Genomic DNA, 27,622 nt, shown 5'->3' with positions numbered 1-27,622 from the left:
GTGAGGCCTGGGCCTATAGAGACTGCCAAAAGAATGTGGCAGGTGACATGGGAAAGCACCTCCCAGGTCCATCTTGCGCATCTCCTCTCTTGACTCGCTCACCCTGGGGGAGCCATGTGCCTGGTCAAGATGCAGCCCTGTGGAGTGGCTGCTGGAGGGGATGCAGAGGCAAGCAGGCGAGAGGCAGCCTGGGCGCACAGGGCCGTGGCTTCCACGTGGTGCCTGGATTCCTGACCCGCAGAAACTGTGAAAGAGTAACTGTTTTAAGCCACTGAGTTTTGAGGTAACTTGCAGCACACACTAAATGACTGCTGTGGTCCTTACTGAAATCCTCGGAGCTGATGAAACCGTTTCTTCCTGACGCACAGACTGTGCTTTATGCTCTGCCATGCTTGCCGTTCATTTGGCTTAGGGAGTAGTGTTCTCTAAGTGTTTGTTTCCAGTGTTTCTGAGATTTTTTTAAGTATAAAATCTCAAAAAGAGGTGGAATTTACTGGTATCTATAGATATCAAACTATTAAATTATTTCAGGAATTATATGACTTACGGGGGGTAAACATGAAATATTTTTAGTAAATATCACTATATTAAAGAAAATTAATCAAGAACTTTCTTTAAGGCTGTCATGTATATACATACGTGCATTCATACCCACTTGACAACCATAATTGTGTATGTATAAGTCATCTCAAAAAGGAGGGGAAATGCAGCCTAGTCATAGACTTTAAACCAGTTACATTTATCACATATATAAAATATATTATCCATATAATTAATTAGGGGTCAAAATGGAAAAGAGGTAACATATATACAGCAGTTATAGTGTCATATTATGGCATAAAATTGTCACTGTAGGTAGGAAATTTCTCCTACTGCAGCAGTAGTAATTTGTTTGATAAATGTGTACCACTAGACGGACGTCAGGTTACAGAAGGGCCCATTGGATCACTTCTTTCCAGGAGCTTTATTTTCTCTGAACAATTACTGTGTTTGACTCCAAGCAGACTTGGGACAGGGTTATGCTGTCGGCTGTTAGCAGGGTCTTCATTTCAGTCCGGTTTGCTGACACCCACTTCTCTTGCACATGGCTCAGCTCTTGTGTAAGAGCAGGTGAATCATGTAGCTTCTGGTGTCTCCCTTCTCCGCGTGCGGGCGTGCCAGAGGTTAGCGGGACCGGAGAACACACGTCTGTCGCTGGGCGTGTGCTGCCTCCTCTCTCTCCCTTTGTGTGAGGCCCTGTCCTCCCGGCAGATGGGTGAGCCGTGGGGAGGTCGTGCAGACCTTGCACCTCAGCCGCATTACTAAGATGCCGTACATGGTAAAATGAACTGTAGATCTTATCAGAGTTTCTTTGGTTTTGCAACAGAAACACACATTGCGACTGAAAAGGAGCTCACGGGAGGCGGAAGGGACAGGAGACTCAGACCTGCACGGTCCAGTGCTGTGGCTGCAGACCACATGTCTATTTAGATTGATTAAGATGAACTGAAGTTAAAACTTGAGCTCACTCATCACGTCTCAAGTGCAGAGGAGTGTCGTGTGGCTAGTGACTCCCAAACTGGATGGTCCAGACACACAGTTTCCACCATCACAGAAAATTCTGTCTGGCAGCACAGCGTTAGCCGGGCTTGCCTAAAATCCGGTGCTTGAGTTGGTGAACCCAACCGCTTCCTTCCTTCTTCCCTTGCTCCATGCACGATTCAGGTTGTGAGAGAGATCACTTGCCTGCTGCTCGTCTGTGCTGGGGTGGGAGAGAGGATCCGGGGGAAGTCTCCAGCAACCCCTTGGAGCTACCTACCCCTTGCCTCAGGGCAACACCTGAGTTCAGAGCCCCCACAGCTGCAGAGAGTAGCAGGGGACAGTGCAGTGCAGAATGGTGGTGGACACGGGGCGATCAGAAATGGGCAGATGTCCACCATGGCAGTCTTCACAATGGTTTTAAAAAGTAAGATTTTATCTTTCATCTGGTATATAACAGTATCTTTTTTCAAAATTAAAATAAATGTAACAATGCTTCAAATATTTGTTGTAAAAAGAAACACATAAACATTTAAAAGAAATTTTTTTTCTTAATGAATAAAACCTTGGCATGTCTTTTTCTCTAACAGTGAATGGGAGAATAGTCAAGAAAGCTTTCTAGAATGCATATTAATGAAAACTATATCACAGAGGTTTTGATTTGTTGCCAGTCAGCTTAATTTGCTCTGGAAAAATATTTTTGATATCCAACCTTATTTCCTCTGCCCCAATTTTGAAAAGTTTTTAGCTTTTGCTAACAACGCTTCTTTAGAATAAAACATAGCGAGCACAAACTGTTGTATTTCTGTTAGGTTCTGCTGGGGGTTAGCTAGTTAGGTTTTTCTTCCCACTTACCCCTGTGTTATTTCTTTCTCTGTGTGTGTGTGTGTGTGTGTGTGTTTTCTCTCACTACTTTACAACATGCTAAAAATCCTCAGGGAACAGAAAGTATTACAACACTTCAAACATTGGTCACAAATTGAAGGATAAATATTTTTATGGTTTTTGTATGATTGTGACATGATCTATCACGAGACCAGTAAACATGCCATGTTTGTTCACATAGTGCATTCCTCTTTGACCTTGCTGTTTCATTATAAAAGCAAAGAGGAAGTCGGTTTTATAAACATCTAGGCCAGATCAATCAAGAAAGCTTTTGCCTAAAGCCCTCTGACAGAGTTACATAGCGATCAGTTGCAACAGGCATTATAATCCAAAACTAACATTTTCCTGCAATATTTCTTCCACTGTTCAAGGAAAAAGTAATCTTAATTGGCTTTCTATTTATGAGAGGGGATTTAGACATATTCAAAGGTGATACTTCTAGAAGTCAGAGATCCTTTCTCTTATAGCAGCAAATACCCTTAATGTGGTAGCTACATAACTTCCAACTTGGCGGGTGTTAGAAGCATCCCCCTCTATTACTTTAGCTTCTTTTTTCATGAAGTTGTAAGAGAAGGGGACAGATAAAGGCTAAGAAAGAAACTTAAAAAACAAAAACAGAAAAGCTTGGCATTTTCTACTTTGTAAATATTACTAAAACATAATTTGTAATCCATGAGCTATGGTAGTTATTTACATATTACGTTATAATTGATTGTGAAATGTCAAATAAAGCTTGCTTTAAACTGTTTAAATAATGTAAATGTAACAAAAGGAAGGTAGCATCTGTGTTTGGTTTATTTTATTTTATTTTTTTTAAGATTTTATTTATTTATTCGACAGAGATAGAGACAGTCAGCGAGAGAGGGAACACAAGCAGGGGGAGTGGGAGAGGAAGAAGCAGGCTCATAGCGGAGGAGCCTGATGTGGGGCTCGATCCCGTAATGCCAGGATCACGCCCTGAGCCGAAGGCAGACGCTTAACCGCTGTGCCACTCAGGCGCCCCTGTGTTTGGTTTATTTTAGACTTTCAGTTTAGGACTTTGGTTTGGGGTAACAAGGGTGGCAGTCCCAGGTTGGGGCCAGCATCTCCCCACGGCATTGGAAGCCAGCATGCCCACGAGGCCTCAGTGAATACAGAGCAGTGGGGGAGATCATTAGATAACGTGAAAATGTTCACCTCTTGCCTTTGCTGGCAAAAACAGGCTTGCTGTGTTTAAGCCATTGCTTAGCTAGAAGTTGCTACTTTAAGTGGTATAGTCCCAGAAGAGATTATACAGGGGGAGAAAATTCTTGACGCCTTCTTAAAATAATAGATGTTAAATGGTGGAAAATTTTGAATAGGAATATAACATTTCAAATATATTTTCATTCTATCCAAATAATAGGTAAACATGAAAACATTTTGTTATGTGGTTAATACAGTTTTGCCACTTGGGGTGGCAACTGCTAATTGCTTACCTGTTTTCATTTTCCCCTTAGTAATAAGAGCCCCGGTTTTATTCCCTATGCTGGTGGCAAAACACTTGAGCAAGGAGGTGACCTTTCGCGCCTCCCGCCACTGCATGGGACCCAGTTCCGGCCAGTGAGATGAAAGTAGAGTTGTCAGCAAGGGCTGAGCCAGTGCCTCTGCAAACACAGTGGTCCCCTGCCCTGCCTTCCGCCTGGTTTGCAAACATGATGACGAGGCTTCAGCAGCCTTTTTGGACCAGGAAATAACTTGGAGGACAGAGTGTGCAGGTCGAGAACAGCAAAGGAGGAACACAAGGAACTTGGGCTCCGACTTTTGAGGGCAGCCATTTGTGATCTTTAGACAACCTTGAGAAAACTGCCCCAAGTTTTGTGGTTGACTTCTAAGGTTTCAAGGAAGTGGTTAAATCAGAGTAATAAAATTATAGGTCCTGCGAAAGAGGCTGTATTTACTAGGATGGACAGCGGAAAGGTTCAAGATGTGGTAGCATCACATAGCGAAGTCCTGACTGCCGAAGGACTCGCTCCCCACGCACACTTGTTGGCGGTTGTCCTCCGTGCTCATCATCTGTTGGGAGAAAGGAGCCCTGAAACTCAGCACAAAATCATGGAGAGAATATACGGAATATGCATTTGAAGTCATGGCTGTTGTAAGTATGCTGGGTCACAATACCAGCAGAAGTGTCAGATTTTTATTTTTTTTTAATTTTTTTTTAAGATTTTATTCGTTTATTTGACAGAGAGACAGCCAGTGAGAGAGGGAACACAAGCAGGGGGAGTGGGAGAGGAGGAAGCAGGCTCCCAGCGGAGGAGCCCGATGTGGGACTCGATCCCGGAACGCCGGGATCACGCCCTGAGCCGAAGGCAGACACTTAACGACTGTGCTACCCAGGCGCCCCAAGAAGTGTCAGATTTTTAAATGCAGCCCACGGAAAGGAACCAGGGCTCTGGGAAAATGGCTGATTCAGGGTCTGGGGAGGAGATATACAAGATGAGCTTGGAACATTTTGTGACCCTAGGCCACAAGAAGTCATCAAAGAGTACTGAGGTCATATCAGAAGGACTCTAGAGCCAATCCAAGTTCCTTCCCACTGGCCAAGGATGGGCTAGTTCCATCATCAGCACAGATGAAACCTGCTGTGGATTCGAATGCATCAGATACGTTAAAGTCTCAGAGACTAGAAACTTACTTATCACCTTTGGAGGATGCTAGGAACCGCCTTGTTATTTTGAAAATCAGTAAATGAAGGAAAAGAATCAACCATGTAAAAACTGCAGTGTGGAACTCATTTTTGTGTTATTGATAGATCACAAGCAAAAGCAATAAGACGGACATCCATTGTGAGTGTTTGCCTCCTGTTACTTTTGTCTGTGGCTTTTGACAGTGGTTCAGAGCTACCTGCTTCCAGGACGTGAGTGCTAAGAGCATGCTAGATTCAGATGTCCGCAAGCCCTGGGAACTTGCAGTTCCCTCGCCTTTCCCAGCGCCTGGTCGCTGACCTCCACCCTTCATCGGGTGGCAGCAGGCGCTCACTGCTCTCGCTCCGCTCACCACTGGACTTTGCATTGACTGTTTTACTAGCAGTTTTAAAATTCTTTATTTGTTTATTTTCATTATATGTTTAATGTCTTGAAGAGGAAATATAATTCATACCTGATAGATCTGCTTTCTGCAACCAAACATACTCCCCCAGTGAATTCATTATGTGTTAAATAATTAGGTGATTGGTATTTAGAAATGTTAAATATTATGCAGAAATCAGGTAAACTGTTACCTGGCAGCTTAAGAGGTTTTTTTAAGCCATTTTATTGATATTTGGGGAAATTAGTTGGAGCTTTTGGATGGACCAAGAAAATATTACTGTTTTTCCCATTTAGAATGGTGGATTTCCAATATCCCAATATTTGCTATTCCACAGGTTTTAAAACACAGCCTGTTTGAGGAGCTGTGATAATTGGCGTCTTAGGTACATAATCCCCTCCCATCCCCAGCACGCATGTGAGTTCTGTGTCTGTGATTGCGCCACGTGCGTCTTGTCCTCTTTCCCATCCCGCACCGCCAGGGTTGTGCCCGCGACTTGCACGCCGTCACCGACCACTGCATTCTGAATTGAGATTTCCTGTGTGTCAGTCTGTCCAGTCCTTCTTGGACCTCACTGAATCATCAGGTCCGTGGACACTTTCCCGCTCAGCACGTCCCTGCTCTGTCACCCAGCTTCAGTCTCATGGTCCTTCATCACAATGACTTCCTTATAAGTAACCTTACCTCCCTTCACACCAGCCTCCCAAGGGAGTCAGGAGTTAGTTGTCAACTAGGTTGACAGTTGACAACTGTGAGTTAGTTGTCAGACAGGAAGTGCTCAGGACCACTTACCTGGTATCATTACACGGTCTACTCAGTCACTGTCACCTCTTGCTGGTCCTAATCTGCATCTCTCTTCGTGTACTTGTCTAGCTTACCTGTCTTCCTGAGTCTGCGCCCAGACGGCCACCAGTTGCTGGGAAGGAGCAGAAGACCATGCTAACTGGTCTCGTGACCACAGATCTCGAATGTGTAATCCACTTTGCATGGCAGTCCCACCACACTTCCTTCACATGTTTGCTTCCCACTCCCCAGACCATGTTCGGGTCACCCTCCTTGGTCTGTCTATACTCACAGGCATTCTTGGTACTAATAACAGGAAACCCTACTTCAGGGAGCTGAAACACTAAGAAAGTGCCAAGTAATCATCACAGGAAGTTGCAAAGTAAGGCATGTGGGCATTGCTAAGTTCGGCAGCCCAGTGATGTCTTTGTGGTGTGCCATCTTTAGTTGGGAGACTGCCCTTGCCGGCTTCCATCATGGTCAGGTGTGGCTATCGTTGCTCTGGGTGTCACACATGGACATGACTGTATCTTGGGAGAATACCTGTTTATTCCTGGATGCCTTGATTCCCAAGAGGACAGACTTTCCCAGAAGACCCCTGCCGGTGCATTGGAAAAGGCTGGGGTCAGCCTTGGGGGGTAGACGTCCAAAAGTGGTTGGCTGCAGCTGAGCCCCACCTTCCTCCTGCATTTCTGCTACTTCACTCATGGCACTGGGCATCTCCCAGGTCTTGCCGACGCTCTCTATTCCTTTCTATTCTAACCAGTCTCCCGAGGTGATCTCATGCAGGCCCTGGCTCTAAATGCCATCGGTGTGATAGCGATTGTTAATAAGCATTAGACAGCATATCCGGTCACATTCTTGACTGCTCCACTTGTGTACGTAAAAGACTTACACTTAACAGGGCCTGAGCATACCCCACCGCTTCCTGTCTCCCTGGTGTCACTGAGTGCTTCTCTTGTGCTCCAGTCAGACAACCAGGTTATAGATTGATTTCCCTTTCTCCCCATGTCTTTTTCATTAGTGTTGGACGCTTGCACCAAATTCCCCTGCCCCACCCCTCTATGCTGTCCTTGTTCCATCCAAGCTGCCATCATATGGCACTTGGAGGACACCAATAGCCTCCTCCCGGGCACCCTGCTTTGGTCATGCCCCTGTAATCTGTTCTCTGCCAAGCTTAAAAAACATCTCTTAAAATGCAAATCAGATTATGTCACCTTCTGCTCAGAGCCCTCCAGCATGTTTGCATCATCCATAGAGTAAGATGTAAACCTGTACTGCGTGTGTATGATCCGAACGCTGCCTATCCAACCCCGTTCCTTGCACTCCCGTCACATTCCTCCTCTTGTGTTCCTACAGTGGCCTCGTACCTCTTCCTCGAATGTGCTGAGCCTGGCTCTACCGTAGGGCCTTCACATGGCTGGTGTCGTCACTGGGTGTCCTCCCTGATCTTCGTGTGGCTGCCTTGTTAGCATTCAGACACGGGTTTCACTTTTATCCAACAGGCGCTCCCTAGCCACTCAATCTAAATTAGACATCTTGTGCTTATCTCACAAGCTGCTCCCCTGCCCTCATTAAATTCTCTCCATGACACTTGTTCTGTCTTGTCCCTGCGCTTGTTTATTGCCCCTTTTCTTTCCTCTCTGCTTCTAAGATGTAAGTTTTTTAAGGTTGGCAATCTGTCTGGTTCACCACTGTTTGTTCAGCACCTGGGACAGCAGCTGGCACGTAGTAGGTCACTAAAGCAATACATTTGAGATTGAACAATGGATCTTATTTGCAAAAACTACAACAGATAAACTCCCATTTGGCTTCCCCTATTATTGAGAAAGAGGAAAACAAAACTACTAGTTACGTTATTGTGTCCTTCATGACTTGGGAAACATATGATAGAAATTGACTCTGGCTATCCTAAAAGAAAAGGACATTTATTTTAAGGTTCCCAGAATCAGTAGATGGCTAGAGAACAAGGCTTAGAACACAAGCCAGAACGTAAAAGCCCTGGAATCATGTAGCCCACACTGATTGGCAGAGTGTGGCAGGGATCAGAGTATAAGCACAAGGATTATCAGGTCTGCACCTCACTGCCCCTGCGTTGCCTATAAGTCCACGAAGTCTTCATATCACAAGGCCACTCATTCAGAACGCCTGGTGCTGAGAAATCACATCCTCTGGACCAGACCTCACTTGGATGCCTGCCCAGCTGTGCTAGGACAGAGAGAAGGAGGATCTGGCCCCCTACCCTCCATTGGAGGGATTTTCTACTGTCCCAGGCTGCATACCAGTAGGGGGTCTCCAAAAGCAAGGATTTGAATGGGGCAGCCAAAACATGACAGATATTGAAAGCATTTGGGAACTTGTTTTGAAATTCCTTTCCAAGCCTGTTGGAGCCCTACTACAAATAGTGTGAAACATACCTACCTTCTTCGTCTTAGCTCATCATGACTATACCTTGTCCTCAAACCCATATCTTCACTATAGAAGGATGATCCCACACCACTCTTTTCAGAGGATGCTCTCAGATGCTCAGTGGTTTCCTGTCACCCTCAGAGTAAACCCTGGGGCCCTCCAGGGGACTGGGTCTGGCTCTTCTCCTCTTGGGCTGTCTTTGCTGCCACTTGCATATCCTGACTCTGTGCTCTAGCTGTCTGGTCTCCTTGTGCTCCTCTGTGGATCAGACATGGTCTCCAGAAGACCCGTGTGCTGGTGCACTCCCCACTTCCTCCTGGTCTTGGCTCCAGGGTCCCCTCCTCAGGGCCCCTCCCTGGCCATGCTGTCTAAGCTGTGCATCCCACACCCCAACACTCTGCCGTTCTACCGTTTGACAGGATGGATTTGTTTGCTTGCTGTGGGCTTCCCAACAATAGTGTAAGATCCAGGAGGCAGGGGCTTTGTTTATTTCACAGCTGTTATCTATGTGCCTAGGGCAGGAAGCTACAATAAGTACTTATTGAATGAGTGAACACATGTGTTGTCATCTTGGAAATTACACTATTACGGTGTCATATTACCTATGCATTGCAGAATATTTTAGAAATACAGCAAGGCTGTATGAATGAAAAAAAAGAAAAAGAGCTATCATCTGACTCACAGAGACAGCTTTCTGGGCACGTTTGGTATGTGTATATGCCTACGTACGGTATTACGTACTGATAATAGTACACAACACCTTTTATTTTCTAAAATAAGCCATCAGTTCATTTCATAAGTTGCTCTTTGTACTTTGTTACCACATAGTAGATAAGAATCAGGCAGAAGTAAGTTTGAATCCTATTTCTACAACCTAGCTTTAAGTGATTAAAGCTCTCCGAGCCTTAGAGCAGGATGTGAGCAGGAGTCAGGGGTCCATGTTGGGACGGACGGTGCTGGAGGTTGTGAGTAGAGGCTCGTAGAGCTCCGTGAGCTTGAATGTGTCACGGCTGCTGTCAGGGTGGGGCAGTTGTAGTTCCACTGGGGACAACCTTCTGTTTAGTCCCATGTTTAATCATGTCAGTTCCCGAGACTGGATCTAGAGGTGCATTTTATGATCCTAAACTCAAATCCTATGGGAAGTAAGCCGGTTGTGGGATCTAGTCGATGAACCTGGTGTAAGAAAAGCAGCTGACCACTGCGACATGGCGTCTTTGTTTTGACCTAACGCTAAACTGGTATTGGAATTTAATATTCAGAAATTAATGAAAGGTGAATTGAAATAAATTCTCTCTAGTACTTCTCTTTGCACTTGGAACTGAAAATCTGATGCCTTTGCCCTCATGGCAGGTCTCTGCCGCACATCTTGTCTCTCTGGTTGTGGGGTGCGGTGCTGTGCTGAGCCTTGACTCCCCTAAGGGGCACTCATGTTTTGCTTAATTTTGTAATTAGAAAGTAGTTCACAAACAGAAGCACTTCTAAACTGGAGTAGAATGTTGACATAAAAATATTTTCTATTTAGGGTGACCATGTGCTACTGGTAGAAATCTGAGATGGCTCATTGATCGTGTGTGGTTTTTGTATCATAATGCCCCATGGTTCAGTAACTTCCATTCTGATGGCTCTTGCTCACACTATCAGTGTTAACTGAGCCAGGCAAACCAAACAGGGCACATCCTTTTCATAAAGTTGGAAATGACAAAGTTTATTAGCCGAGGGAGTAGTGGGCAATTACCTCTAATTCTGCCATCGGTCTTTGATTTCTGCAGACTGATTGCAGCAGAGGAAAATGGGCCAGATAATTTCTCAACAAACAGGTTTCCTAAAGATAAGATTTCAGTAGGAAAGAGCGAATTAAATAATATATTTGTGTGACTATTTAAGAGTGCCCCTTTCAACAAACGGTGTTGGGAAAACTGACTTCCACATGCAGGAGAATGAAATTGGATCCTTACCTTACACCATATATAAAAATTAGCTCAAAATGGATCAAAGACCTTAATGTAAGAGTTGAAACTACAAAAACTTAGAAGAAAACAGTAGAAAAACTTTATGACATTGGATTTGGCAATGATTTCTTGGATATGACACCAAAAGCACAGGCAACGTAAGAAAAAAAATGGAATTCATCAAAATGAAAAACTTTCATGCTTCAAAGGACAGTCAGCAGAGTGAAAAGGCAGTCCACAGAATGGGAGGAAATATTTGCAAATCGTGTATCTGATAAGCGATTATTATCTGGAATATATGCAGAATCCCTGCAACTCAGTGCCAAAAAGCAACCCAATTAAAAAATGGGCAAAGGACTTAAATAGATGTTTCTCTGGAGAAGATACACAAATGGCCAATAAGCAAATGAAAAGAAGTTCAGCATGACTAGTTGTCAGGGAAATCAAAAACCACAGTGAGATACCACTTCACACCCATTAGGATGGTTGCCATCAAATCTTCCTCCCCCACCCCACCAAAATAAAACACCCCTGAGAAGAGCACATGTTCGTGAGAATGTGGAGAAACTGGAATCCTTGTGCCCTGTTGATAAGAATGTAAAATGGTGCAGCTAGTGGAAAAAGTATGGCTATTCCTAAAAAAAAAAAACAGATTTTCTTTATGAGCTAATAACTGCACCTCTGGGTATCTACCCAAAAGAACAGAAAGCAGGGTCTCAAAGAGATACTTGTACACACATGTGCATGGCAGCATTCCTAATAGCCGAAAGGTGGGAGCCACCCAAGGGACCATCCCCGGGTCAGTGACTAGATGAAACTCTGTCTTCCTACGGTGGAAGGAAGGAGATGCTGACGCCCTACAGTAGGACGAACCTGGAGGATAAGATGCCTCGTGCAGTAAGCCACACACAAAAGCACGAGTACCATATGGCCCACTTATGTGACGTTCCTAGGGTGGATGGCTTGTGATGTCAGTCTTCAGTGTTAGCTGGTGAGCCAAGGTGAGAATTTTCCTAGATCCTCTGATGCATTGTTTTCCAGCAAAAACAGAAAGCTCTCTTCAGCAGCCCTCACTTCGGTCCTGTCCTCCAGTGGACCACTCTGGTACGCATCCATTTCACCAAGCAGGGCTTGACTTAGATGCTCATGAGCTCAGGGAGTGGATGTGTTTCATGGTCTTTGTTTCATCGCTGTTGCTTTCTGTAATTTCTACAAAATCCTCATTCCTGGAGGATGATGCTGTGGATGAAATGATGGGATGAATGGGCGTGAGCTGTACGGACCTGCAATACTCCATGGTTCCAGTTGAGTAGAAAGTCTGACGCTAACAAGGATCGTTGAGGGTCACATTTGCTAATTTGGCCAATCTACATCAAACTTTTCACGGAACACAAAAGAAAATCATTTCCTAATGTTGTGCTAATCATGAATACTATCTCCATGAGTTCTTCCGTCTCATGAAAATTCTCATCAGCTCCAGGAGGAAATAGAGCTCTCTGGGTTGTATTTATATCTCTGTCCTAATCAGCTGCCATTGGGAACACCATAAATAACTTGTCTTTTCCCCTGTATCTCGTTCCATAGGTTCTCAGACCTGTCTTTACTACGCTGAGCAATATCACTGTTTATAGTTCGATTTAAATTTGTCAGTGCTTCATTTTTTCAGACACACGTTTTCTGCCGTATCAAGTAAAACACTTGCAAATTCACCATCTCTCACTGCTTGGGCACTTAATAAACTGTATTTTGCAGAAGCAGTGCTCATTGATGTTCAAACCCAGGCCCTATTGAAAATAGCAGTCCTTTCCAGTTCATTGAGGTTTGCGTGTGTCTGTTTGTTTTTCCAAATCACCCCCATTTCCTAAATAACTGCTCGTGGTTCTTAATGTAGTTGCTTAATAATAGCATCTTAAGCTGTGTTCCTCCAATGCAGGCGTGCTTCGTGTGTTGAAAATGTAGGGATATACTTCATTACTGAAGGGAAATATGCTTTCTGGAACTTGTGATCTTTATTTTTCACTTTGCCACTTTGGATTGAGACGTGGATAAGAGAAGATTTTGCTTTCCTTTTTGAGTTGTTGAACAGAAAGCAGAGCTTGTCCATCTCAAGCCCTGCAGGAAGCGGGGGGCTGCAGGTGCGGCCAGCTAGAGCCCTTGCATCTGCAGGGGCCTTCCAGGTGGAAATGAGGTTTGGGCAGAAATCGTCCACCCGCTTTTTAAATGTTGGTAACTCATACAGAAAAAAAAAAAAAATCTAAACTTTGTGGGCCAAACAAAACATGGTGAGTGTTTGGATGGCAGGCTGTCCGTGTGCTCTCTCTGCAGCCTACCAGTCGCTGCTCCCCTGCTTCCTGGCCCAGCAGCCATCCCTGAGGATGAGATTTAGATGAACCCTAACGTTGCAGCCACTTGCATGTTCTTGTTGGTAGAAATGGAGGCTTCCAAATAAGAATATTACCTGCTTTTGTCTAGCTTTCTTTTTAAGGAGATCCTGGCCTTGTTGCTAGAACGTAATGAGGGGAGGGGAGGTGGGTGATTCGTGCTGGTGTTGAAAGCATACGCGCCACCAGGACAGAGCCTGTTTTCACCAGTAATTACCTGATTTCCTTTTTATTAAATTAAAATTAGTGTGCAGTTCATTTACCATCAGTGATTTCTTTAAAAAGCACATGGTGAGTTGAATGTCTCAGTCTCTGACAAGTTTTATCTAAACTGAAAGTGAGGTGCCCAGCCATAAGGACCGGTCATCCCTCTAGTGAACGGGCTGAGGGACGGTGCTACTTGCCCACCGCTGTGCATTGTGTGGCCCTTGATGTGGTCATGATTGTGGATTCGATTCAAGAACACGCCAGCTGTGTTGCAAGGAGTAAGCAGTGCCAGAATCTCTTTTAACAGTTACAGAAGATACGCACGTTCTTTTTTGGGTAGTATTAATTTTTTTAAAAAGATTTTATGTATTTATTTGATAGCATGAGAGAGAGAGAGAAAGCAGGAGCAAGGGTGCAGGCACAGGGAGAGGGAGGAGCAGACTCTGACTCAGACTCCCTGAGCAGGGAGTCCGACATGGGGGCTCCATCCCAAGACCCTGGGATCATAACCCGACCTGAAGGCAGACATTTAACTGACTGGGCCACCCAGACGCCCTGGGTAGTGTTAATTTGATAAACTAATTAGATTCTGCTTTGAAGTAGTTTTCCAGTTACTAATCTTGACATAAAAACTTCTGGCCCCCAAGAAGTGAAACATTGAAATGTTAAGACTGAAAGGTATGAAATCATTGCCTGCTTTCCCCCCATTCTCTCTGCAGGGGGAACACAGCGCCTGCCACGTGCAATCGGCATGTCCCTGGCCAAAGAGCTCATCTTCTCTGCACGTGTGCTCGATGGCCAAGAAGCCAAAGCCGTGGGCTTGATCAGCCATGTTCTAGAGCAGAACCAGGAGGGGGATGCTGCCTACTGCAAGGCCTTGGACCTCGCAAGAGAGTTTTTACCTCAGGTATTGCTAATTACATTTTCTTTTTTTCTCTGTTTAAATAGTTTTGTAGCAAATTGACAGAACAGTCTCACATACCTATGATGTGCTTGTCTTGTTTTCCAAGCAGAAAAGTCCATGGTAGCCCTACAGCCGCAAACAGTAAATTAGATTAACATGAAGGGCCTTCAGAATTAGAATTGAAGATTGAAAGATGGTCAGGGGCCCATGCTGTAGCCAGGCTCTGATAATACATGACGCCCACATTGGCACGTGAGGCAGTTGCCTGGGGACGAACATCGTTAGCCGTCTGAGCCTCCTGATCTGAGCTGTGCACGTGGAGAGAAACAGCCATGGATGGGCTGTCACGTTGAGTCAGCCCCAAGCTGAAGCCCACGGAGACATGGTGCTGGGGAGGCCAGAGGCGGTTACCCCAGCATGGGCTCTCGTGCCACAGCTGGGTTTCAGGTGACCTGCCTGCGCAGCAGCCATGGTGTGTCTCCTTGTGCTCGTCTCTTGCTTTTTGTTTTTTTTATTTGAGAGAGAGAGCACAAGCAGGGAGAGGGGAGAGAAGGAGGGAGTGAGAGAGGAAGAAGCAGACGCTCTGCAGAGCAGGAAGCTTGGTGCAGGACTCGATCCCAGGACCCTGTGATCATGACCTGAGCCAAAGGCAGACTGAGCCCCCCAGGCTCCCCTCCTTGTGTTCGTTTTTATGGTGGTGTCAGCACTTTTTAACTCCTTTGTGCACAGTATTCTTCCCCACATTGAAACTTTCAAGTCTGGAATACGCTGTGCACTTACTCACAAATGACAGTTATGAGCAACGTTAGCAGTGGTGCGTCATGGGGCCTGTTCCAGGGGCTTCTTTGTTCTCTCTTTTTGGTGTATTTTCCAGATATTCCTTTCTTCTGAATTCACAGGTTAGAAGACTTTTGCTATGCAAGTAACGAGTGATTTGTCTTTATCCCTAGTGGAGTTTTAGGTTTTGTTACTCCCTCACCAGTACTGGAATCAGAGTTACTTCCTCTCGAAATCCACCGTTTGATGCTAACAGGACTCGTAACCTGTTCGGGGGCTACGGATCCTTCTGGGAATCTCATGAAACCTCTTTCTAGAAAAATGCATATGCTCTCCACATTTGTTTGGAGCTTTGCATGCAGTTTCAGAAGGTGGTGTTGGAGTTCCCAGTGTCCAGACAAGAGCCCGGGTCGCTGGGACTCACCTGTCCCCTGATTGCTGACAGGCGGGGCCTCACGGTGGAGTCAGTTTCTAGGACTACCCTGCCTGCTGTTGATACTTCAGTCCTTCTCACTTAGCTAGCTATATGCTCTTAGGACACAGCTCTTACATGCTCCCCATGTAAATAACACAGAGCCCTATGCTCTGAATTGATGGAGAGAGCAAATAGAAAAGATTTTTAGCGTTTTAAGGAAAAACAAAGAGGCTCTCACTGAAACTTTGGTGTTTATATTTCCCCAAAATGTTACAGTAACATCTCCCTAAAGAGAGGTGAAAGGTAAAAGTATCAGGAGAAGCAGTAGTTTAACTAAATATTGGCTTAATGACTTCCTTTGACTTAGAACTCTAAGACCAGTGCAGGTCTGCATTGAAACAAGGGGTGTGTTTAAGAAAAGTCGTGGCACCCTTCCAGTTCTGACAACCACAGCCTCTTCTGGTTTTTGAACAGGAGTGCTCAGCTCCCTGCTACAGAGCTGCACCCCTGGGCGCCTCTGTGCTTCAGCGCTCTTTCTCCTGTGGCCCTCAGTGCCCACACCTCCCCACCTGCCACCTGACAGCCAGCGGCACTCCACCAATGGGCGAGCCAGGTGTCCCTACTGCCCGTCCCTTTTGTCTGGAAGACATGCCTCTGAGAACATTAACCCCTAAACCTTTCCCCCAGGGCAAGGGAGATGCTGAATGGTTCAGAAGATGTGTGACTGTACAATATGCAACTTACAGAACAGAATTCGAGGGGCGGTAGTCTTTATTTCTAGTTTCTGTCACGGAATGATTACTCTTCCAGGTATTAGAAAACGTCCAGAAAATTCGTATCTCCATCTGATTTCTGTGTTGGATGTTACTTCCATTTTCCTGTTCGACAAGAAAATGTTGGTCCAGAAGAAGAGGTGTTGGTTTTATATTTTGAAAGAGGCCAGTTAAATAAGCATTGCTTGTACTAGCATTTCCATTTTCCTGTTTTTCCAGTTTTGTAAGCCTTGCTGCCCAGTGCAGCCCAGGCATCCCTCAGGAGCAGGTCTCAGACTGCTACATTTTCACGAGGGGCTGGGGATTTGTGCGCACACGGAAGTTGGACAAGCACCATGTCTGGGTCCGCTGGTGGATACAAGGGAATAGAGGAGACTCTCACTGAGAGGAGCACTCTGTTTAAAAAAAACAAAACAAAAAAAGCCTGATGATCTTGAAAACACGGTTCTAGTGTGTGTTCCACACCTGTGGATCCTATTTCAAGAATTCTAACAAAGATATTTGTCTGAGCCTCGAAAACCTGTGGCCTTGAAAAAGATTTCTAATAAGCTCTGACTTAGGAAGACAATGTAGATGGATTAAAGCTGATAATTGAAGCCCCTGCATGGGAAAAATGGCATTTTTCATGCCATCAGGCATTTATTCATTCATTCATTGGAGTCCTCTGTTGTTTTTGTTATTGAGAGCCTGTTTTCATTTTAATCCAAAAGACACTTAGAAAGATACCATTGAATTCTAACTCATGACCCATAAAGAGTTTTTAGGAATTTAAAATGGGACTAAACAATTAAATTCTATCTGGAGCATTGTGGTTTTCAAAGACGACAGAAGTCATGTTCTCCTTCTCCCAGAGGACACCCAGTTCCTTCCTCTGTGACCCTCGCACATCCTGAAGGACTTCCCTGGGCTGTGAGCTTTTGTGTGGTGTGGGAGCACTGGCTGGAGGGCACATCTTTACCCATACATCATCATTGTGCTTCGTTCTGGAAGCCCACGGAGGACAGGTACAGAGCCAGTGTCTGTAACAGATGCTGACAGGAGCGTTCGCCTTATGGTCAGCCCGGGCTCCTGTTGGGCCACTCACCGGTGTGGTATCACGCCAAGCACGTCATCTCCTTTTCTCTACTTCACTTCTAGGGAGATTTGCTGGAGAATGGTCAGCCCTCTCCTGGGCACATGCTGACCTGCAAGCATGCAGAGTTGCCAGTGCAGTAGAGTTTTAGACCTTGCAAGGCCTGAAGAAGTTCCCGTTAACTGTCTTACAGCTTTTGTTGCTACTTTGCCATAGTTCCAGCAATGGGAATTTCTGAATTTTACTGAGATGTACAACTTAATTTGCATAAATGGTAATTAAAATCTATTTCTTTAATTGAATTTTAGGGACCTGTTGCAATGAGAGTGGCAAAATTAGCAATTAATCAAGGGATGGAGGTGAGTGCCTTAATACTTGAGTTTGTTGTTGGAGGAGGTAGTGGGGATTTAATTTAATTTTAATATATTTTTTAATGTTCTAAAATCCAGCTGTTTCAATACTACTATTACTGCAAGCTACTGAGGGTTATTTTTCGGTTTGTTTTTTGTTTTTAGCTACATTACTGATTTCATTCTGCTTAAGCTGTTGTTGATTCAGTATCTTAATCACAGAACTCGGGAATTTCACTGATGTCCTGCAGCTTATGACGTGCTCACTGTTTTTGCCATTCAACTAATAGTTTTTTTGGCTAGTAGTTTATAGAAAAGCAAAAGAAAAGGTCATTCTGTGTATTCCCAACACCAGTTTTGCATTATAAAAAAACATTCTCAGGAGAACTTCCAGGCTCAAAGCTGAGCCAGGCTCTCTCCACCTTTACTTCTCAGTGTGCTTTGTGCAGGGAGCCCACATTAACGAGGCAAGTTTTTAGGGTGTCCTGGGGTTACCCTGGGGAGTTGACTTCGAAGCAGTGGGGGCCCCAGGCCAGGAGGGAAGTAGGCAGGGCAAGGGAGCAATGCAGGCGCCTGTGTACATTGGGCTTTCATTACCCCAGTTATGTTTTGGTTAAATTATGGAATTTTGAAGAAAGATACTTCTTCCTTTCAGACTCAGAGGCCACCATATCTTCATGGGCTTTGTAGCAATAAAAAGAGATTGAATTTGTTAGCAATAAACATAGTTTTAAAAATTTACAAAGTAGTTGAATAGTTTTTAAAAATTCTTGCATAATTATAACAATACTAACAGCAAACGCCTTATATGATCCCTACTACATGCCAGGCCATATATAGGGGCTTTATAAAGGCTTCGTCTAGATTACCCCCATTTGGTAGATAATACAGCTAGTCTCTCGTTCGGATGAGCCTCTCTGAGGCACAAAGAGTGTAACTACCTTAGCCAAGGTTACACAGCTCCCACATGGTAGAGGCAGAATTTGAACCCAGGCAGCCTGGTTCCAGACTTCTCTTGCTTCCGATTTGCTTTTGGAGAAGCGTTACTAGTTTAAATTTTATTGAGTGTTCCATATTTTAAAAAGTAATTCCTGCTGAAATTTAATTATGTTTTTATCCCCAGGTTGATTTAGTAACAGGATTAGCCATAGAAGAAGCTTGTTATGCTCAGGTATGTAATGCAACTACAAATTCAGCGAGGATACTTCTTAGAAATTACATGAACTTTCTATATAAGTCAAATGAATTACATATCTCTGAGCAAGATTACACTCATACCTCTTCTAAAATCATTCAAATGGGTTGGAATTAGTTGTTTTTGCTATTTGACTATTACCAGCTCTTATCACTGATTCTCTTCCATATATTAATGTCTCTTGTCTAAATAATTTTAAAAAGTCCTTATTAAGTTAGTACCATTCATGCTGTAGCTGTCTCTCTGGCTCATGTTGTATGTTATGGGTGTCGATTTGAACCCTCTCTCCAGTGTAGACGGGTGGGAGGAAAACAGTGGGGTGAATGTGGGCCTGCTGGGGAATATCAGTATTTGAGACTCATTGGTTCTGAGCCTTCCCTCCTGCCCAGTGAAAGTTCCCTAATTCAGTGTATACAGCTTTCTGTTTTGTACACAAATTAGTAGGACTTTGTATAGAGGAATAAGTCTCCCTTTTTTCTTTCCTTCCTTGTTCTCTGAAAGATGTAACTTCATTTAGGGCATCCAAAGTAGCAAAAGAATTTTGTTCTACCTTTTGTGAGAATTGGAAAATACTTGAGCTCCCATTTAAGCATGGCCGTGTCATGAATTAGGAGGGACAGCTAGAGTGTTCCTCTGTGCCTGGTCTGTGTGTTTAAATTGCCACCTGTTGTTGATGAGCACATGCCATGAATGAAGTAAATTACACACTTCTTACAAATGGACAGCCTTAGAGTCCAAAGAAAAATTTTAAAAGTATGTTTGGCCATAAATCACACCTTATGAAATGTGAAGGAACAGTAATCATAAGAAGCATTTTGTCAGACCCCAGGGGACTTAAACTAGAAATCATAACAGAAAGATAGCTGGGAAATCCCACCTATTAATGGTGGGATTAATCTTTTTAATGAAGATTAAACAACGTACTTTTAAATAACACGTGTCAAAGAACAAGTCTTAATAGGAATCAAATATTTTGAATTAAATCAAAATGAAAATACAACTATCAAAATTTGTAGGAATTTATTGAAGGCACTGCTTAGAGAGAGCAGCATTTTAGCATTGAATGCATATATGAGAGAAGAAAGATCTAAAATCAGTAATGAGTTTCCACTTCAGGAAAGTAGAAAAAGGAGAGCAAATAGAATTCAAAGTCAGCAGAAGAAAAGGAAAAATAAGCTTTAGAACAGAAACCAATGAAACTGGAAATAGAAAAACAAAAGAAAAAAACCCAACAAAACAAAACAAAAAAATTGGCTCTTTGTAAAGATCAATGAAGTTGACAGACTTTGAGGCATGCTAACCATGGAAAAGAAAAGATAAAAATCACCAATATCCAAAATGCAAGAAAGGCCATCCCTAATGATCCCATGGACATTGAGAGAATGATAAAGGGATACTGTGAACAACTCTACCTATAGATTTGATAACCTAGATGACATGGACCAATTCCTAGAAGACACAGCATACCAAAACTCATATAAGGACAAATAGATAATCTGAATAACCCCACATTTATTAAAGAAGTTAAATAAATAATTAATAAACTTCCAAAATAGGAAGCTCCAGGCTCAAATGGTTTCTCTGGTGAATTCTACCAAACATTTAAGGAAGAAAACATATCAACTTTTAGTGATCTTTTCCAGAAAGCAGAAGCAGAAGGAACCCTTCCTAACTCATTCTGGGTCGGTATTATCCTGCTACCAAAACCCAACATTATAAGAAAGGAAAACCACAGACCATTATCTATCATAAATGTGGATGTAAAAATTCTCATTAAAATATTATCAAATCAGATCCAACAATGTATAAAAAGAATGTGTAGAAACAATTTCAGATTGTCTGATGTGTATAAAATGTATGTATACAATGTATAAAAAGAACCAAATGGATTTTTTTTGGTAGATAGGCAAGCCAGGTTTGACACTCAGAAAGCACTGTAATCCATCACACCAACAGATTAAACAGGGAAATCAGATGATCCTATCAGTAGATCCCAGAAAAAGCATTTGATAAAATCCAACACCCATTCGTAATAAAAACTCAGCAAACTGTGATGGGAGATTCCTTACCTGATAAGAACTTCTATAAAAGAACCTACAGCTAGCATCATACTTAATGGCCAAGAACAGAGCAAGGACATCCTCTCTCACTTCTCCTTTTCAACATCTACTAGAAATCTTAGCTAATGTAATAAGACAAGAAAAAGAGATAAAAGGTATACAGATTGGGAAGGAAGAAATAAAACTTCATAGAAGATGTGATTGTCCATGTAGAAAATCTCAAAGAATAAACAACAAAAAAACACTGAGAAGCAGTTAGAACAAGGTTGCATGATACAAGGTTAATAAAGAAAAGTCAGTTGCTTCCCTGTATGCAGCAATGAAGAATTGGAATTTGAAATTAAAGGCATAACATGATTTTCATTAGTACAAAAAATACAGAACGCTTAAGTATAAATCTACCAAAAAAATGTACAAGATTTATAGGAGGAAAACTACAGTTTTGGTGAAAGAAATGGAGATCTAAGTAAATGGACAGATAAACCATGTTCATGGATAACTCAGTATTACTAAGAAGTCATTTCTTCTCAGTTTTATTTAGAGAGTCAATACAATCCCAGTAAAAATCTCAGCATGTTACTTGATCTGTATCGACAAACCAATTCTGAAGTTCATATGGAAAGTCTAAAGACTTAGATTAGCCAATCCGGTAATGCAGAAGAACAAAGTTGGAGGATTGACACTACCCAACTCCAAGACTTACTATGAAGCTACAGTAATCAAGACAGTGTGGGGTTGACAAAGGAACAGACAACTGGATCAGTGGAATAGAATAGGGAGCCCAGAAGTAGATTCATATAAAATAGTCATATAAGTAGACTCACAGAAAATAAACTGGCCTTTGACAAAGGAGCAGAGGCAATTCAGTGGGGAAAAGATAGTCCTCAAAACAAGTAGTACTGAAACCTCTGGGCATTCAGCAACAAATAAGTGAACTTAAACACTGATGTTATACCCCACACAAAAATGAACTCAAACTGTGCCACAGACCTAATGTAAAACTTCTTGAAGATCACCTGGAAAACGTAGACGTCCTTGGGTTTGGCAATGACTTCTTTAAGATATAACACCAAAAGTATAATCTATGAAAGAAAAAAACTGATGTTTTACTTCATTAAAATTAACAACTTCCACTCTGCGAAAGACATTGTGAACAGGATGAAAAGAGAAGGCACAGGCAGGGAAGGGATCTTTGCGGTATACATCTGATAAAGGACCTGTATCTAAAACAGACAGGGGACTTGCAAACTCAACAATAAGAAAACACCCATTAGGGGCGCCTGGGTAGCGCAGTCATTAAGCATCTGCCTTTGGCTCAGGGCGTGATCCTGGCGTTCCAGGATCAGGTCCCACATCGGGCTCCTCCACTGGGAGCCTGCTTCTTCCTCTCCCACTCCCCCTGCTGTGTTCCCTCTCTCGCTGGCTGTCTCTCTGTCACATAAATAAATAAAATCTTAAAAAAAAAAAAAAAGAAAACACCCATTAAAAAGTGGGTGTAAGATCTGAACAGACACCTCACCAAAGTAGACACACAGATGGCAAGTAAGCAAAGGAAATGTGCTCCACATCATACGTCGTTAAGAAATGCAAATACAAACAAGATACGAATTTGCCCATTTCCTGCAAAGCTAAGCATAATCTTAGCACGTGATCCAGCAATTGTACCTCTGTGTATTTACCCAAGTGTGTTAAAAACTTATGTCTACACAAAAGTCTGCATGTGGTGTTTTAGGAGCTTTATTCATAACTGCCAAACTTTGAAGCAACCAAGATGTATAGTGAATGGAGAAACTAAGGCACATCCATACCGTGGAGTTTTGTTCAGCGATAAAAGGAAATAAGCTATCCTGCCACAAAAAGACACGAAAGAACCTCAGATGCATACGGCTAAGTGAAGGATTTCTATCTGAAAAGGTTGTGTACTATAGGATTCCAAGTATCTGACATTCTGGAAAAGGCAGCAAGGGGCAGGGATGAGTAGATGGAACATAAAGGATGCTTAGGGCAGGGAAGCTATTCTGTAGGACACTCTGGTGGTGGATACATGACATTATGCATTTGTCAAAATCCATGATACATACAACACAGTGAACCCTGTGTGGACTATGGGCTTTACTTAATAACAATGTATCGATATTGGTTCATCAGTTGTAACAAATGTACTGCACTGATGCAGATGTTAATAATGGGGAGAGCCTTGGGAGCTTGAGGGAATCAATGGGAACTCTGAACTTGCTGCTCAGTTTTTTGTAAACCTAAAATTGTCTAAAAAATAAAGTCTGTTTGTTTTTTAAGTACATTTGAAATGGAGGGAAAATTGTATTTGGAATTAGAATGTAAATTTGGTAACATAATTAGAATTGTTCAAATGATGAGTAGATTTCAAAATTTAGATTGCCTTCTAGTTGTTTTTTTTTAATAAAGCTTGTTAAACTTCTATAGTTGTTTTTACTTTTTGGTATAGGTAACATAATGTTTTGTTTCTCTAGACTATTCCAACAAAAGACAGGCTTGAAGGTCTTCTTGCTTTTAAAGAGAAAAGGTCCCCTCGCTATAAAGGAGAATAGAAGACACAGAAATCTTTCAAATGCCAGTGTAATAAATGTACTTCTGGAAGTATCTTTCAGATCCACATATGCCTCAGCGCCTGGAATCCCAATGACCAAAGTGAAGAGCAAGTTCTCTGTATAGTGAATTAAGCATCTGGAGTGGACCCATCTCTGTACTTTGTTCATATGTGCATCTTGTCATATTCATTCAGATTTATAAAGCTCGTAGTGTATACTGTCAAAAACAGATTCAAAATTAGGTACACATTTTTAAATATTTCCTGCATATGAGCTTTCTGTTCTTAATTTTTTTAATGTGAATAATTTATATATTGCACATTCTAGGAAATAATATTGACTGTATGTCTACTGTGCTGCAATACAAAATAAAATTATTTCTATATACCAAAAATGTGAAGTCATACCAAATAAAGTTTCTAAGGGATTATACATTACATCCACACATACGTACATCTCAGATTGAACAAGGAATTGATAGATTCTCTGAAAATTACCAAATATAAATAAAATTGGTGAAAAGAAAACTTGGAAATTTTTCTCTTACCCCGTTCTCTTTGAACTGAATAAATCATTGCATGTTGATTTTAGAAGCCAACTTTCCATGCCAATTCTGTCAGCTGACCGCTGTAGTCTTAGAATACAGTGTAGACGTTGGGAAATGAGCCCACTCAGTGACTGGGGCCGAAGGCCTCCTGAGGCCAGCAGGAGGCCTGGAGCGGGTGTGCTTGTAAGATGTCCAGCACGTGGCCTGGCCTGTTGACCTAACTCCCGAAGAAGGTGGTGCTGCCGGGGTTGGGCCGTCAAAACGGCTTGGGCCCCGTGGATTCGGAGCGAAGTGCAGCCTGCTGTTTCCTGCCCCCAGCGTTTGCGCCTGGTTTTGGTAAAGAAGGGAGGTGAACACAGCCCCCCGTCTTGCTCTTCTAACCCCTGGCCAGGAAAAGTGACTAGAAGGGGCTCGGGGGCACGTCTGAGTTGATAGCCTCGCCTGGGGAGGGGACAGATAGGAAGTGTGCGGGACATAGCTGTGGGATTCAGTGTGGTGTGCGGAGACCTTTACAGCTCTCTGAACAGATTTGAACTGACTTTATTTTGTATATTATCAAATCAGACTGCTCTCTGAGGCTGTGTCCAGGGCTGAGTCTGGCAGCGCTGGAGAAGCCCTGCTTTTCTGGGACCTGTACCTCCTTCCTTGTGGGCTGTGGGGGTGCCCGCTAACCTCCGAACAGTACAGCAGCTGTGCTTTGTTGCAGGAAAGCAACATTTGGCATGTTGGGTGACTGCCTGTTCTGTGCATTCCCACACTCAGCACTGTGGCCTCCTTGCTCTTGGAAAGCACACAGACTTTAAATTTTTAAAATCACTGAAATTTTCATTTTTTTGCTTTGGGAAATTGAGCTCTCAGTCTCCCTTTGAAACACCTTGAAAGAGGCAAGCGTGGACTCGCCGTCTGTGGATGCCCACCGTGCCGGGGGGTGGCCGTCGTCATCACCTTTGTGGCAGACGCTGCAGATTTATGGCCAGGGCTCAGCAGAGTGGCCTCCTGTGGAAGGGTCTTATTAAAGTCCACGTTCGGCTCTGCTGATTTGATCTTGGTGAGGCTCACGCTCTGTTTTCTGACAAACTTGTGCCGTTCATTTCATGCAGGACGATTTGCAAGTAAAGTGCTGGCCCCTGTTTTCATAGTCCTGTAAAGATTTCAGGGCCGTTTTGTTCTGTCTGGACACATTCAAATGTCACTTCATTTTCACCGCGTGGGAAATAATTATGTTAATGAGGAAAATATTAACCGTGTGCTGAATGACTTGTCTTTCCTCACGGACGCATAATCTGTTGCTGATTGAGCGCCATTGAATTTCCTGCAAGTTCTGATTAAGTCACTGGAGTGTATCCAAAAGCAAAGACATCTTCCCGTTGTGACTTCTGAGATTACGGACTTCTGCATGAGAGCGAGGGGAAAGTGCCCAGCGATCTGGGACCAGAAGGGCTGTGATAGTGGTCCAAGGAAGGCTCAGATTTTCTTGACTCATTTCTGTGATTTAGAACATCATTTCAAGTTCATGTTGTGTTCAATAAAAAGTAGATGGTTTTCCTTAGTCCTTTTTTTTTTTCTCCTCTCGTCTGGCTGTCAAAAACCTGGCTTGTCACTGAGTGTCACTTTCCTGGCCACACCTTGCAGAGAGCTCTGTCGGTGGACCGGAACAGTGGGGTGTCACTCGCGGGTGATGTGCTCAGCAGCAGATGGTTATGTGTGATGTGGGCTTGTCCCTAGCTGGCCTGGCCATTGACCCTTTCCCTGCCTTGACCACAACTCTCTCTCTGGTGATAGGTCCTGTAATCGCTCTGATCTGGGGTCCAGAAATCCTGGCAGGCAGACGCTCTTTAATATTTAATCATGCCGCTATTTCTCCGTCTACCCACTGAGTTAAATATTAACGTCTGTCCGTCAGCATTATTGGGCTTTATCAAAACAGCAACGGCATTGTTTACTTATATTAAAGAATAATTGTACATTTGTCACAAAAGGAAAAACTACAGCATTTTATAGTTACTGGGTAATATTTTGGCAAAACGAGAGCCGCTTTTCTGCGTAGGTGACCCGGGCTCCAGATTGTATTTGGGGGTGTTTGGGGTGTTAGGGATTGAACCCTCTGCTCAAAATACCTATGGGTCTCAAGCCCTAAAACCCACCGTCTCCAATACCGTCCTTTGGGCTTCCAGAGTCCTACTCTTCGGGAGCCTTCCAGAATCCAGCTGCCCCTTAGAGGGATGGCTCCCAGTCCTCAAGCCCTTGGTGTGCGGCCTTTGTTTTTCAGATGAATCCTCAAGGCAGTGTGAGAGCAGGGCGCCTGACGGGGAGAATCGAGGACGCCGAGGACAGCCCAACACACATCAGGTGGTCGGGGCCGGGCCTTGTGGCCCCCGTGCACGCAGCGCGAGCCTCGGGAGGCAAGGTAGGAGGACGGCCGTCCTCAGTGAGAGCGGACTGTTCCCTGGGGGCAGCAGAGTGAGCTCAGGGCCACCAGCGTGTCAGTCCCTTTGGAAACACTGTGCCCTGCAGTCTGTTTCAGTTCAAGGGGACATGTACAAGATCACAGAAGGTAGGAATATGGGTAAGAGGAGAGAACTCGGGCTGGTTGTCGGGAGAATGGCGCCTTTTGGGAGGCCCCGATCATCTCCAGCTGTTCCCGTGCTGTTGCATGCGGTCTTGGGAGCACCCCAAGGGGAGAGGCCCTGGCGACTCAGGGCGGAATCTGGAGTGCAGAGTGGTTGCAGGAGGGCAGTGGGGCCGGAAGCCACGCCTGGGGCCGTTGACCTGGCCATACCGGTCAGCCCACAGACAGCTGGTAGGTGCATGTGCGTGCGTGTGCGTGCGTGTGTGTGTGTGAGCCTCTTCCTTGATTGGTTTGGTTTTTCTTCATGACTTGGGAGATACTAAAACTGTGCACATCAAACAGTCTGAGGACAGCAGGCTGTCTGCCCGCTCCGTGCTGCGTCCACATCCAGTACTCAGAGACCTTAGCGAGTGGGTTTGTCAGCTGATCAGCTAAGAAACTGGAAGGCTGCACTGGGGCAGGCGTTCTGTTCAGAGCCCCGAGGTTTCATCTCTGCACCCTGGGTACACAGGGCCAGCCTTGGCAGCTGTGAGCAAGGCGTCACCTCCCTCTAACCAGCTCCCGGAGTGTGAGTTTGAGGTTGGTGGTGATACTCATCAGAAAAGGAAGCCTGTGTGGGTCAAGAGCACCCTGTACTTTGGGGGCAGTGTCGTGAGTGTCTTGGTCTCTTCTGTGCTGGTCAGACTCACCCAGAGTCTTGCATTCAGTTCCAATTTGGTCAGGGAGTCACTCTGCTTTTCTGGAAAGCACATGGGAGTTCTTTGACCAGATTTCTTCTGAAATCAGTGATGAGACCAACCTCAGGCAAAGCATCTCATGCCTCTGAGCCTGTTCGTTCATCTGTAGAGGAATCCAGTCGCTGCTCCTATCAGTTGCAAGGACAGATTGAACATGTCTGTGCAGAAAGGCTTTGCGGGCAGGAGAACCGTCTTCCACAGATGTGGTGGTGTTTTGTTTGCTTCACTTTTCAGAAGAGAAGGGCTGGGACAGGGGAGGAGGTTCAGGGGTGCGTTCAGAAACCTGGCTTTTACCCAGGGCAAGAAGAGTGGGGGAGAGCAGGTAGCTAGCTGCCTTAAGTTAGAACCGCAGCGTGATACTGGGGCCTCACAGGCTGCCACGGGCCAGAGCAGCCACGCCTGCCCCCGGCCCCAGTAACATTCCGCTGGCTGCCCTGTGCTGTCCACACACTGACCTGAGGACTGTCCTCAGTAGG

At 44.1% G+C, this 27,622-nt stretch overlaps 1 protein-coding gene across 10 annotated transcripts in view; it reads left to right on the top strand.

Annotated features, from left to right (window-relative positions):
* AUH (AU RNA binding methylglutaconyl-CoA hydratase) overlaps positions 1-27,622 on the top strand; it is a 343,464-nt gene that overhangs the window by 138,216 nt on the left and 177,626 nt on the right. For 6 of the 10 annotated variants that reach the window (XM_087858831.1, XM_045772542.2, XM_045772541.2 and 3 more), the window contains 4 exons: positions 13,900-14,087; positions 17,430-17,480; positions 18,595-18,642; positions 26,110-26,247. In XM_087858831.1, the coding sequence (XP_087714957.1) occupies positions 13,900-14,087; positions 17,430-17,480; positions 18,595-18,642; positions 26,110-26,247 (425 nt within the window). Of the gene's footprint in view, positions 1-12,344; positions 12,412-13,899; positions 14,088-17,429; positions 17,481-18,594; positions 18,643-23,215; positions 25,383-26,109; positions 26,248-27,622 lie in introns of those variants that run through there. The other 4 variants (XM_045772546.2, XM_045772545.2, XR_015722935.1 and 1 more) reach the window with 3 other exon arrangements.

Source organism: Ursus americanus, chromosome 34 (genome assembly GCF_024610735.1).
Source record: "Ursus americanus isolate L20-20 chromosome 34, mUrsAme1.1.p, whole genome shotgun sequence".
NCBI lineage: Eukaryota > Metazoa > Chordata > Mammalia > Carnivora > Ursidae > Ursus > Ursus americanus.
This window is presented reverse-complemented; position numbering and strand designations above follow the sequence as displayed.